Source organism: Morchella importuna (assembly GCF_003444635.1).
Source record: "Morchella importuna strain M04M26 chromosome Unknown Morimp01GS079, whole genome shotgun sequence".
Classification (NCBI taxonomy): Eukaryota; Fungi; Ascomycota; class Pezizomycetes; order Pezizales; family Morchellaceae; genus Morchella; species Morchella importuna.
The window spans coordinates 36,352-50,720 of NW_025763475.1; the positions used below are offsets into that span (position 1 = coordinate 36,352).

The window sequence follows — 14,369 nt, forward strand, 5'->3', positions numbered from 1 at the left end:
TTAGCTTCTTGTTAGACCTGGGGGCCGTTGCGCCAGCTTTTTTTCCAAGTTTTTCCGGGGTTTCCCATGGGGAAGATAAAAAAAACGAGGCGGGGGTGGGGTAAATAAGTTTTTTTTTTCGCAAGGGCTGTCTCTCTGTCTCCCTCCCTGCAACAAGCAAGCTGTTGGAACTAATTGGTATCATGTATGGCTACCTGGGCAGAGTCCGGTATGTTCCAAATTACGTGTCCCAAGAAACCAAGAAACCCCATATTTTCCCATGGCCGCAAAAGAAAATGCGGAGAGAAATGTCGGGGTGCTGCCCGTACGTGCGGGTAGAGGAGAGCTCAGAGTAGAGTCTAAGAGTATGTGTGTGTATGGGGGCGCTCGGGTAAAAAACGTGGAGAGCCGGTACATTCCGAGCTGGGTCACAAGAAGTCTACTAGCTGTGTGTACATACATGCTGTTATAGGGAAGCAGTTTTGGGGAAGCCGTAGGTATTTAGCTTACTTTTTAGTGGTTCGGACCCCATTCACACACACCGAATCATGGGGAATATATGGCTTTTCCGTTCTTGATCCAGAAAGATTTCTCGACACTGACGCGGCAACGACCCCCGAGATACCGAAAGGACTTCGTTACATATGTTTGAAGGCCAGGTCTTTCTCGCCAAATTTCGCGTGAGATACATGTATGTAGAGTATGTTCCTCTCTGCCTTTTGATAACGCCGCATATACACCTGACATCATCCTCGTAGATTCACGCCGGTGTTGTCGAGGGTTTGAGTTGTTGAAAGCACGGGGTTCATGTTCGAGTGATATCCCATGCCAGATACTCGTACCCTCGGCAATAGACAAACCTCTAATAATACAACAGCATAGCTACCAGGGAGCTCTCCCTAGAATACGTAGTAGGGTACTATACTGTAACCTTTCTCACGTTATCCGGGGTTTCCCCTAGTTGCATGTAAATTTAATTTGACCTCTAAGGATTTGTGCGAGCTATTTGAGAAGGTGACTTATGACCAACCCTGTTTCACCGTCACAAAACATTGCAGCCTTCTCTCAAAATTGAAACTCAAATAATCCGGTGGCCCCTGCTGTGGGCTTGAACGCATAGAGTAGAATTGCGGCTACATGCCGCAGCAACGCCTTTCTGAATACAGTAGAAGAAGAGCACCACACTCCTACCGACCATGATCTCACCTCCACGATCCAAGGACCAATCATTCAAATACCAAGCCGACCAAGCGCCAAATATCACCGCCACTAGTCGGATAGCAGGCCCGTCTTTCCTACCAAGGCTTGCTCAGATGAATAGACACAAGGCTTGTAATCGCATTGCACAGTAACTTACATGATCGAAGAATCCCAAGCTTCGTCGGGGCTCATCGGGCAAACCTTTCATGCATATGGAGGCCGATTTAACCAGGTTACCGCGGAACCAATGAGGTTGGGTCTTGGTAATTCTGGCCATGGAGACCTCTCTTGACCAGTACACAGAGATATCTTCTGAAATATCCTATGCAGGGACCACGAAAGCCACGGAAAGCCGACACACGAATGTGTATGCCTCTTCAGTTAGAATATATAGGGTACTCGGCGGCTTCTAGCATAATTAGTATTGACAATTGGGGGAATTCATACAGCTGACGAGTTCTGGCGCATTACAGTTCAATGGCTACATGTATTTCCACGAGATTTCTCTGGTATGACCAGCCCAACTTCAAAAATACTGCAAGACGAAGTCGGATACTCAGCCTGTTTCCACAGATAATCACCAATTCTAATAATGCTCATATCATCAAAACCCGAATGTCTCTCATCAAGCCAATAGTCTGATCAATGGCTATCAACATTGATTATTTTCGCCTGCCGATAAACATCTGTGATCCAAGAACATTCTTCTATTAAAATTGATGTGACCGGCTCAATTTCATTCGGGTAATCGACTGCTCCCAAGATAGAAGAGATTCCTTTCTATCCGTATATATATTTAGGGGGTATTATTTTAGAGACTTATAAATGCCTCATATGTTGGGTTGTGAAGGTCAATACTGCATTTCTTGCAATTGACTAAACTCACAAGTCGTTCTTCGTGTCCAGGGGCTTATACGCTTTTGCTGCTTGCAGCGCAGGTTTGATAGGATTTGTATAGCCATATAGAGCGAATCGGTCAATATTATCAGGTTTGAGTACCTAACGCACCCTAAATCATAAACTGACGGGAATGGACCGTCAAAAATATGTGTGTATGAACAATACGTAAACCTTGCCCGCTCTACCACGCGATCAACCGTTGAGAGGGAATACTAAAGCTTTAGTCAGGGCCCGTAACACCACCCAGTGCGAAAATGGCTTGACTTGATCATGGCCACGTGGGTCGCGTGGTGGTGAACGGGGTTATTTCGGCGGCCTGGCCAGCTTGTTCGGACCTCTGTTCTCCGGTCTTCTAGGTTGGTTGGCACTCACCGAGGGTGAGTTGGTCCGGGGGTGCGTACATTGCTAAGGCATACGTAACACACCCCTTTACTACCCAAGAAATCTCAGACAAATTCACATTAGTATATCAAAGATATTTTACCTATCGATATATCGTTAGCAAATCCCCGTACCATAGTCAAGTATAGGACTTAAGAACACCAACAAAAGAGAGTTAATTCCCATCCATTGATCTCGGATTTCTTTACCTGCGGAACCCTTCCTACACCAATTCCATAACCTTCGATTCTCAAAGATTGCCCAACCTCCCTCCTACTCTAGGTTCAACCAAGTTACTCCTCCAAGTCAAATATTTGTTACGGAACCAACCCAGTCTACTAGATTTATTAATATAATTCTCGCAATAACAACCCCAGCAAGCCCTCTCCTAAATAATTTTTAATGCGAGGATTAGCAAATTCGAGCAAAATATCTAAGAAAATGAACGGGTTTTAATATGAGGTTTCCAATTCATGTAAGTGTCAAAGGTACTTGCAGTGTTCTGGAATCTCTGATATTCACCAAGAAAGGAATTACAATATAGACCATGCTGCGGAAAGTACAAAACGCCCGGTGTTTGGTGATAGACTGATATATCAAACTTAGGGACCGCTCTGACTAGGACTCGAACCATGCCCTTGCATTAATGTTAAAATCCTACAATTCAGCAGTCAGAGTTTATTTTCTTCATCCCCAGCCTTTACGTACAGCCTCCCTCGGATACCCACTATAATTTATCTTTGAACTTTGGTCATCGTATTGGGAGGCCTGAGAATTCTATCCGGGAACAATACTACCCAGGCTGTATCAGTCTTCCGAGGCTAGAAGCACATCTTTCCCTCGAGATACCCTGTTCCTATAAAACTTCCTTTTCACGCTTCGCGGACCACACACCCTGACCTGAAGCTTTTGTCGAGCGAAGATTATACCAAGGGAATAACCATGCGTTAAAAACGAACCTCGAAGTCTCTGGTAAGGGTTCTTAGTAAAATTTGACAGTAATATGTCTTATCTCCTCGATGATTAAACATTTGTCGTGATCGGGAGTGTCAAAGTAACGAGAGTGGTGGGGCCTAGGTAGATGGCGTTTTCACGAGCCACGTTCGATTGTAAAATCTTCTCAGATTATGAGTTTGATAAGTGTAGGATCGAAGATTGGCCACCTTATTTCAAGTGAATTACGAATTAGCTTCGGGAAAATTATTTTGCCACGTACGACGCAGACAGATCTCGCTTCAAGCGGTAATTCTACGGATAAAACACTATGAGATATCCTTTAGACACATGTTCTGCCCAATTGCAATACCAGCACGGAGATATCTCCATCGACCTGTACTACATCCTCTAGCTTCGATTAGACTTCCTATCACCAGAATAGTTTCAAAGCCCGATTCGGGAACCCTACAGTCCCTGTTTCTGAAGAAAATGGATACCAGTGTAACACCTACATGGTTAGCTTAGGCGTTCATGATACTGGCTTCATATTCTTACTTACGTGAGCCTGGGGTCATGTCCGTGAATATTTACCCCGCGATTCTGTTACATGTGGTCGAGCATGCTTTTTTGCCCTTGTTCTCATGGACCAGCCGTATACGATATGACTTTGTAACTTGCAAGGAGCACCTTGTGGTTAGCAGATATATTTAAGATGTTTTGATCAACAACCCTAGATGCGAATTAGTACTTTATCACTGGTTGGATCCATGGAGATTTAGGAGACCAGTGTGGAAAAGTCGGGTCATGTAATATCACTCGGAACGAACAAATTCGCCGATCGTGCTTTTTTTTTGGTTTAATTCATTAATTGCATGCCGATCGGGCTTAATTGGCCTACCCGTTGACCGTTCTATTGATCCCAGGCGCATCTCAGAGGTGTGACTAATTTGGAGTTTATTTGAGTCAGATACTAATTTACCTTTTATAATAGATCGCATGCGACTTTGATCTGCTTGGGAACTATACATCTTGTGCGTGGTTGGCAAAAAATACGGTGATCTACAGAAATTTGTTATGCTTATGATGTATGTACGGTAGCAGATGCCTTTCGTCAAAACAACCTTCATTTTCACTTTCTAGTAGTATCGTGCCAAAAGCTCTACCCATCCTTGAAACGAATCACTTGAAAACCAGTCGCGTAGTCCGTTTCTTACCAAATACATACAAGTAGTTTTAGAAGGCTTTTTGTAAAGATTACATAATTGCATTAGTAGGTATCGTCGCATCAATTTCCACACTTGCCGACATGAGGGTGGCCACATTAATAAACAAAAGCCTACGATCATTGATCCTAACGTGTTCGGTCATAGAATGTTGAAAGCTGGGCATCCCGTCCGCTCTGCCATCCATAAACAACATATCGCCTAGTTAGTACTGCAGTGGGTGACCATGTGGGAATCCTGGGTACCGAACTCCAATCTTTTTGTTCCCATTTTCACAAAAGCGAAGATTTTATTCTAGGTTGATCAATGAATACATCCGTTCTATTGTGCAAACACTTTGAGCACTAACAAACTTGGTTGAATGACGAATAGCAATAGATAGAGTGGTTATTAGACCGACGCCTACATAGTACCGGGTGTTGAGGGTAAGTGATCAGAATCTGATAAGTGAATGTTGTACTACGGGTGCCGGGGTAAGTCTGTAGACAGGTGGCGGTGACACACAAACAAATATTAAGGAATCTCCTCCCTATGCACCGCCACCTATCTACAGACTTACCCTCGCACCCGTAGTACAACATTCACTTATCAGATTCTGATCACTTTTTGCTACACCCTAGTACATTGTGGACCCTCCACTCGTTCGAATAACCCAACCAGACTACGAGCTCAAGGTCACCAAAGTTAAGCATTCAATGACATACAGCTTGGGTAGAGTTATTGTACTCGCGTGTAGCAATAAGAACCAGAAAATGCAAGTGACAAAGCAGGGATTATTTGTATGGAGTCGCGCCGATCTGCCATACAAACTAGGCATTTGCATTTTCTGGTTCTTTATGCTACAGCCTCTGGTAGAATTATTGTGGAAAACAGGGACCAGCCGTCACGCCGAGAACAGAGCGATTCTCCAACGCCACATTTCCGCAATAATCCTACCGGAGGCTTTACACGCGAGTAGAAACAGGGTTTAAGTGATTGACTCGGCCAATAGGACTCTTCCTCCACATCTACAAGAGTCCTACTATACGCGCTATATGGAGCTGTATCTCCTAGCAAATACTCAATGAAAACCTCCACTAGGCGTTTAACCGTTATCCCTTCCCAGTCTTGGTAGAAGTGATGTAATCTGCCCAGTAAAACCTTCTATCTCGACGACGACGTCTGGGTAAACTATGGCCGTCCACGATCGAATCGGCATATGAAAGCATTGAAACATCCTTTTTTGACTACAGGCAGTGCATATGCTAGCCAGGTAAGCCTTGATATCATAACTTTGCAATTGTCGAGTGATGTTGCAACATCGAACCGTAAGACCAATCACTAATTCTATTTTCAATTCAGGCTTACTTTCCCCTTAGTATTGATATTTCTGGTTCGCATTCTCCGGAATTAATAAGTTTTTCTTCCGTGATGATCGTGCTTGAGGCTGTAAACTTTCACTGGGCGCGTGAATATAATATGATTGGGTTGGCTCTGACTTTTTGGTAAATGGGACAAAGATCATACTAGTACCTTTTTGCTCGAGAGCTTTGAAGCCTTTCAAGAGACTTTTTATATATACATGACCTCATTGCATTCACTGCGACCGTTCCTGTTCAAAAACAAATACATGAATCATGATATATCACTCGATGGCCGAGCCCATTTTCACGCTGGACTCCTTAAGCGCCCTGGGATGAGATAACCTACGTTTAGTCACAGGTATATATGGAAGGCTCTCGCAAACAAAATATATGTCAATTTAGACCAGACAGGACTCAGATCACTCGCTTGGCTGATCCTGACCACGATAGTTTATTTTTAGTCCAACGAGTCTGGTGAAAACCACATAGGAATACTGCTCTTGGCAATTAACCAACATCCATGTCAATAGAAGTCAAAATAGGGGGCCGGGGATACTTGCAACTTCAGCCCTACGAGAATCCAAAGGATTAATAACCAACTAATCATCACATTGCCGGCGGACCGAAACACGCGTATAAGTAGCTAGAGCCAATTGGTGGAAAATGTAAGAATATATTTCTATTAAAAAATAACCGACCCAGCTCGTGACATTAGCTCATCGCGGACAAAACCCCTTCCAATCCTCCTCGATCGAGACGAAATAAGAACTCAATAATAACATAACAGTACAATATATACCATACCCCCTCCCAACTCTCAAGAACCATGACGCTTTTTTTTTTTTGGTTTCCTCCGAAGAAAAAAACACTGTAAGAAGAATTGAAGAAAAAAGAGAAATAAAAAAGAAATAAACGGAATCTAAATGTTCCACAAGCCCTCATAGCCCCTTGAACACTACCTCAGCCAACCCTATGCATCCCAGAAAAAGAAAAACCCCGCCCAAGTATAACTCCAATCGAAATGAGTGAATGATAAAAAAGGTATATAATATATATATATCGGATATAAACGAATGAATGAATACGTTAACGGAAACGCGTACGCCAAATGACACCATAAAATAGGAAAAAATGAAAATGAAAAAAAGAAATACAACAAACCCGCGCAACGAATACTAGAAATACATTGCCTTGAATAGGAATAAGAGTGGCGAAGATCAGTAATATAAACATTATTAAAGTTGTTGTCGAAAAAACTCTCATACAACCTCTCTTGTAAAATTGGAATCGGAAAAAAGAGAGGCAAGGGCGCCCTCCTCGAATTCGAAGGGTTAGGAGCGAAGGGCCGCCGGTGTACTTGCCCCTGTATAATAGGCGAAACCAATAAACTTCATAGGAATCGTGATAACTGTCCCACGTTCTTTCAAGGTGAGGCGTTTGCCTTGCCCTTCTCCTCATCGGTTGGCTTCTTCTCTTTCTTTTCACGTCGAGGAATTGCGCGCCACACCCTCTCGAGCCCGCTCATGACAGGGGCGAAGAAGATGACGAGCTTGTCCCAGCATGCACCAACGAAGGGGTCAGGGATGCAGCGGATGAGGACAGCGGCAGGCAGAGATAGGAAAGCAATGACAATACAGATTGCCCATTGGGTTCCGTTGATGGGTTTGATGGAGAAGGCCTGGTTACCAACAAAGATGATGCCAACCTGTCCACCAATCATAATACAGTTTATACCCATAAAGAAGTAGTTCCTGAACATCCCCTCAAAGATATTGAACTTATTATCAAGACGACGATTGCTGTAAAAATCGTTAGTATAAAAAAATCATTAGATGGAAGGAGGAAGGGAGACATACTTGAACTCGTTGAAGATCTGCATCCAGACAAAGGTGTTGAAAATCATAGTCTTGAGCTCCTTGATCTCGGTCTCAGTGGAGTAGCCCAGAATTCTAGCGCCCGCGAAGTACATGATGAATGTGACAACCAGCTGAAAAATTGCTTGACCAATGATCATCTTCCACATGTTCAGCGAGATGAGGCTGGCACTCTTTGGCGTAGGCTTCCTATTTAAGATCTCGGGTGTGGGAGCATCTGTAGCCAAAGCAAGCGCAGCAAACGTGTCCATGATAAGGTTGACCCACAAAAGCTGCACCGCGGTCAAGACAGAGGTACGATCAGAGCTGGAGACGGCGGAAACAAAGGTAAGAAGGACGGCTGTGATGTTGACAGTAAGCTGGAATTGCAAGAACTTGCGGACGGCATCGTTAACGGCACGGCCCCACATCATAGCCTTGACAATGGATGAGAAGTTGTCATCCATGAGAATGATTGAGGAGGCCTCCTTTGCGACCTCAGTACCGGCAATCCCCATACTGAAACCAACGTCGGCCATCTTGAGGGCAGGTCCGTCGTTCGTTCCATCCCCAGTGACAGCAACGGTTTCCCCAAGCTCTTTGAGACGGCGAACGAGGATACGTTTGTCTTCAGGGGATGATCTAGCCAGTACCTGCAAACGTGGAAGTATCTCGTCCATTTCAGTTTCACTGAGCTGGCGGAAGGCAGGGCCCTCCATAACTATACCATCACTGTATATACCACATTCCTTAGCGATAGCACGCGCAGTAACAACGTTGTCACCAGTAACCATGCGTACGATGACACCGGCTTTTTGACAAGCGGCAACAGCTTCAGAGACACCGGGGCGGAGTGGGTCCATGATACCAACAAGTCCAAGGAAGGTCATATCGTTGAAGATGTTGTCGAAATCAGCCATGTTCGAGTCATCTTCCATCACCTTAGCACCGATGGGCGGCCATTGGTTGTAGTCTTTGTACAGCATTCCAATGGTCCTAAGAGAGCGCTCAGCGTAGTAGTTGATTGTAGCGTTAAGTGACTCAGTATCGGCTCCTGTCAACTCGATTTCCTCAATGATCTGGTTGGAAACATCTCCTGTGTATCTGGTGGCCTTTCCCAGCAAGATTTCCGAAGCACCCTTGACATAGAGCCTATAGTTACCAGTGCGAAGCTTGACGACGACACCCATACATTTGCGAGCAGAATCGAAAGGAATGAGTTGAACAATGTGTGCAGAAGATCTTTCACGTGCAACTGAATCCATACCAAGGTAGTCACGTGCGAACATCAACATGGCTGTTTCCGTCTTTGACCCGATGAAAGCTTGAACACCATCCTCTTCGCCCTCGAAAGCAGTAGAGTTGACCACAATAGACTGGAGCAGGAGGTCTTTGATTGCCGGTGAAAACCTGGCAACTGCTTGTGCGGTTGGAAGTGCCTTCTCACCAGCGTCTGAAGATGCGGATTCGAATCTTGCATCTCTGCCAATCGTCCCAGCAACAACAGTCATCTTGTTCTGAGTAAGAGTACCGGTTTTGTCGGAGCAAATCGTCGTGGCGTTTCCCATAGTCTCGCAAGCACGTAGGACACGTACGAGGTTGTTTTCCTTTAGCATACGAGTTGTTGCAAATGCCAGGGCAAGGGTTACAGCCAAAGGAAGACCCTCTGGGACGGCGACGACAATAAGAGTAATGGCAACAATGAGGATGTCCATAAACTGCGATCCCTTCTCGGCGGCACCAACATTGCTAGTGGGGAGGGTGGCGAGGAAGCGAATGAAGAGCACCAAGAACAAAAGGACAGCACCACTAAAAGAATATTATTAGCACGGATATCACTCGCAGGTCATGGTAGAATCGTAGTGTAACGCACCCTCCACCAAGGTAGGCAATCTGATCAGCCAATTTGCCAAGTTTGACCTGGAGAGGCGTAGCCTCAGCCTCAGTACGAAGAGCCATCATGATCTTTCCAAAACTGGAGTTGACACCAGTAGAGGTAACCAAGTAAGTACCCATGCCTTCAAGAACCTTTGAACCGGAAATGATAAAGGGATCAAGTTTGGCCGATGCGGTTCCTGCCTCGATTTGGCGCATAACCTCGTCACCAGGGGTCTTCTTCATTTGGTCGGATTCACCGGTGGCACTTGATTCGTCACATTTCAGGTTGTGGCCGTGAACAAAGATACCGTCTGCAGGAATAAGATCTCCAGGCTCGATGTGGAGAATATCGCCAACGAGAATTTCGTGAACCGAGAGCTGGATGGATTTACCGGAGCGAATTGCCTTGACAACACGATCTTCCTTCTGTAAATAGCAAAAACAAAGTAGGTTAGTATAATTTCCGAAATTTGGTGCAGGAGTGCTGAAGGCTGACCTTTTCGTTGAGCTTAACAAACTGTCTTTCCTTCTGCCAATCGTTTAAAGATCCAACCAACACAACAATAATAATAGCCACGACAATAGCAACGCCTTCTATCCAGTCAACAGCCGGGGGCGACCCAGGCGCGTGTTCCACCCCAAATGTCTCATACAGTCCAAGGCCCAATGAAATGACAGCAGCACCAGTCAACAACAACAGAATCTTATCCTGGTACTGTTCCCACATAAGCATCCAAATACTCTTTGCATATTTTGTCGGTAGCACATTATCCTTAAAAACTCTTTTTCTGTCAATAAAAGATGTCGAGGCTACTGTTCCACCAGCCGTTGTAATCCTCGTAATCTCAGCCGCGCCGCTGCCTCCGCTACCCTGACCTCTCGAAGAGTCAGAATTAAGGCTATCATTTTTCTTGTATGCCGACGCCTCCTCAAAAGTCACTCGTCCGTCCAGATGAGCCTCATCGATGCTCAACCCGGCCTCAAGATCGGTTCTTAGCCCCTTTTCCAAACCCCTAATCCCCCCACAGCCTTGTAAGCTGCAAGACTCTTTGGGTTCAAAAATCTATTAAGCTGTCCAGGGCTAAACGCGAAGGGGTTGTTGTCAACTTTGAAGTCATCCTCGGTCCCTGGGTCGGGCTTAAGAGCGTCCTCGACTGTGGTAAAATCAATTCCATTGTAGGGCGTGTCGGGCCGAGCAGTTACTCCGGAAAGTATGGACGCGTCTCCGACTGAGGAGGAACGAGACCGGTTGGTATCCACACCCAGGAAATTACGTTCGAAGCCAGATGGTGAGAGAGCTGTAGGTGTTATAGCATCTGAATCCCTTCGAAAATGGCTGAGCGAAGTTGGTGATATTGGGGAACGTTCTATGGTAGAGGGAGCATCATTATTTTCAAAAGTCTAATTATATTATATTTCAGCCTTGATCTATATTTTCTCTTCTGTGTAGTATTTTAATGACTACATGTAGGGACTAGTGTTATAACTTACGGTTGTAACCTGGATAGCAGGAGGTAGCAGATTCGGTGGTACGGGCATCGTGAAGTAAATACGCGCTGGACTACCAAAGTTACTAATAGATGTGTAGCTGATCTATCAGAATTGTGAGGTTTGAATAGATGTAAAGTCGGGATAAATAATGCTGAAGTGAGTCTAATATAATCCCTTGCTGGTTCCTCGTTGTTGGAGGAATGGTTGAAGAGTCCGGTGCGCATGCATTTACTTATACTTCTCCTATTACTTCAATGTTTCATGGGACCTTGGCGAAAGCGCCACAGCCTAAGCAGGCCTCGGATACAATTGTAGCTTCCCTACAACCACCGCCTAGATTTTTCTTCTACGGCGGCGATACTACCGTTAGCTAGTACATCTACAGTACCGTACGTATTGTACGTAGAACAGATCGATGGATTTTCCCATAATGATCTCAAGTTCGCAGGATTTTCCTTCCGGAGCGTCTGGACGATAACAAGAATTACTTTTATTTCTTGATTCGCGGAGGGTATTGCGTCGCGGACGGAGCTCCGTATGGCTGCACAGCCCCCCCACCTGGCCGCCCAGTGGAATATTCTGAACACGGAACCACAACATAACACATTTACTTTTAAATTTTATTTACAGTGGAACATCAGTTTTCTTAGGGGGAAGATCGAGGGAATTGATTATTGAAACACTTGTATGTATCGAGGGTTGAATTTTGAATAATTGGTTGAGCGGGATGATTTCAGTTTTGGCATGCAAGTGAGGGATACAGGCAGACACAACAAAACCTTTCCCCCTAGCCCAATATACCGGTGGTCGTACCGCGCGCCTTTTTCTTGATGTGGAGCGACTAACACCTGTTCCTTGGCGCCATGTAAAGTACATACATGTAGGTGTCCCGGGGGGGAGCAGCTAGCAGCCACACTTGTGGCTGAGCTATGCCAGGGGCGATTCAAGCGAGTCGCTATGTTCTCAAGATCCCGCGATGTTCGCAATGAGCGCAGCAAGCTTGATATTAGAAATCCTGACCTTCGGTTCTAGATCTGCTGAAGTTCACATTTAAGGTTGGTCATTAATGTGCACAGCACACGACCTTAAGAACCCTGAACAGCTGGAGGCTCTCCAGAACCCCCGCGAGGTAGGGTCCCGTCACCCGAGATTCGTACTTCAAGCACAGCCCGCGAAAAAGTTATTTCTCAAAGTTCTTCGCCATCGATCAGGGAGCAGCATTCTATACCTACGTACATATGAGGGCAGGACCTTGTGACTAACCCAGCAGCAGAAGAGACCCTATCGTCCGTTCTCGCCTTCATTTCGCCTTCGTTCCGTAACTTGCTTCATGAGTGACAAATATCTCAGCTCGGGGACGTTTACAGTATCTGGATGAGCCATGGAAGATCAGATCAATGACGGGGTTAATTGCCGTCACCGCACCGGGCCTCAGTGGCTTTGATCCGAAACTGGCTCGAGCAAGAACAAAGCTGGAGAGTAGAAGGGCGTAGACAATGGGGAATGGGGGGGCAGTCAAATTCTTGGTACCTGAAATGAAGAAGGTTAACGAAATTGGGGTAGTATTACTCAGCCTGTAGCGTGGCCAGTCCAAGTATCAAACCAGAATCAGATATCGCATAAAGCTGTTAAATTTGATAATCAGAATTAAGATTGACGTTGTTGATGGCCAAGTAGGTGAAGCCTTGGCCAGGTGTTGTTTGTTTTGGCTTTGTGACACCATGTACCATGGAATTATATTAGAGACGAAGTTAACTGTCAACGGACATCCAAAACCTCGCGCCCATCGACCTGAGCATGAAACTTGACATGACATCTCATGCACTGTGGATCTGGCCGCGGCTTGCGTCATCTTCAGATGAGCATGATATGAGCCCGAAGCATACGCAGCTTTACCCCAGATATCGATCATGAATACATGTAGGTACCAAAATCTAGCTGTACCCTGATGAGCGAAAGCAACAGAGCCTCACTCTAAGCCACCCACTACCATGGGAACCCCGACGAGCGCCACTCAGGTGCATGAGGACGTTACGAGCAATAACTTAGGCGACCACATCTAGTTGTGCTTCTAGCAAAATAAGCTTATAAATGTTTCTTTTTCTTCATCCTAACAACACGAGATCGTGACTCGTGAGTGCGTCCCTTTTTCTTCTTCACAAGGCTCGATGAGCCAGTCATGTCAGCTGTAAGAACATGCATCCGGCAATATCCGCTATTGGCTACTCATATCGACTCGTCCTACCATCGTGCCTAGAGTAGAAGCTATATAGCTCTCCCCTCCCACCCACTTCCACTCTTGTGAGTTCGAGGCAGACCAGTTTCTGAGGTTTTGACATCGAGCTGCGGCCATTGGCCCCTACATATAAGCAGAGATGTCTGAAGATTATACGACCTCACCGATCTCTCCCTTGGCAGGGCTTCTAGTGTGAACATTCGGCTAGTCATGTAGCACTCGTAATCGAATCCGTATATTACGAAGTACCGGCCGTATCTGCTCGACTGCGGCGTTGGTAGTGGACTTTCCGGTGCGAAGCCTCGCTGACCCAGGAATACCTCTAATACGCGATTACAAACGTCAATCAGGTTCTCGCGTGTATATATATGTACCTACTGGTTTCTGTGCAACCTTGAAATTGGCTCGTTATTGTATACGTTTCGCACCATTAAGGCTTGCTTACTTTGAATACATACCTTGTGTAGAGCCTCTTATAAAAATACATCAGGTGCATATATGCAGTGCCTGAATCCTAATGAAACCTCGTGCACATAATTATAAAACCTTAATTTCGGATCGCATTGTCGCGTTCATGAGTAAAGCAGTTAGAGTACTCATGTACCTACATCAGTCCAAAATAGCCCATATTGCCAAGACAATTCGTGGCATAAGACTCTTCACCGGCGTCAGACCCAGGGCGCGGGCGCTGTTGATCATGAGCCACAATTCTGGAATCCTTTGATGAAATGAGTTGTCACTGCCTGTCAGTCATACATACGTAGCAATGAGTTGTTGAGTTTGAGAATAGATCAACACATAGAGTAAAGTTGGTTCACAACAGATACTACATGTACCTACATTTTATTAGTAGGTTACATAGTTTTCCACAACGGATCTTAGGTATAGATCGTCATGATCGGTTTAAGGGATCCTCGAGGTTGTGAATCTATCAGGGCCAACAAATCCC

General features: G+C 45.4%; 2 protein-coding genes across 2 annotated transcripts; one reads left to right on the plus strand and one right to left on the minus strand.

The window, feature by feature from the left end:
- Window positions 1-7,385: 7,385 nt before the first annotated feature.
- LAJ45_11631 (uncharacterized protein) lies at window positions 7,386-11,232 on the minus strand (the record flags this gene model as incomplete). The annotated part of the gene is made up of 6 exons (XM_046121113.1): window positions 7,386-7,761; window positions 7,819-9,624; window positions 9,689-10,119; window positions 10,190-10,706; window positions 10,781-11,094; window positions 11,185-11,232. The coding sequence occupies 6 exons, from the start codon at window positions 11,230-11,232 to the stop codon at window positions 7,386-7,388; spliced, it is 3,492 nt and encodes a 1,163-aa protein (XP_045965689.1).
- A 1,018-nt stretch (window positions 11,233-12,250) lies between these two features.
- On the plus strand, window positions 12,251-12,677 carry LAJ45_11632 (uncharacterized protein; the record flags this gene model as incomplete). Its single annotated transcript, XM_046121114.1, has 3 exons — window positions 12,251-12,313; window positions 12,458-12,502; window positions 12,552-12,677. 3 exons carry the CDS (start codon window positions 12,251-12,253, stop codon window positions 12,675-12,677), a joined length of 234 nt encoding a protein of 77 aa, XP_045965690.1.
- Between the last annotated feature and the right edge of the window lie 1,692 nt (window positions 12,678-14,369).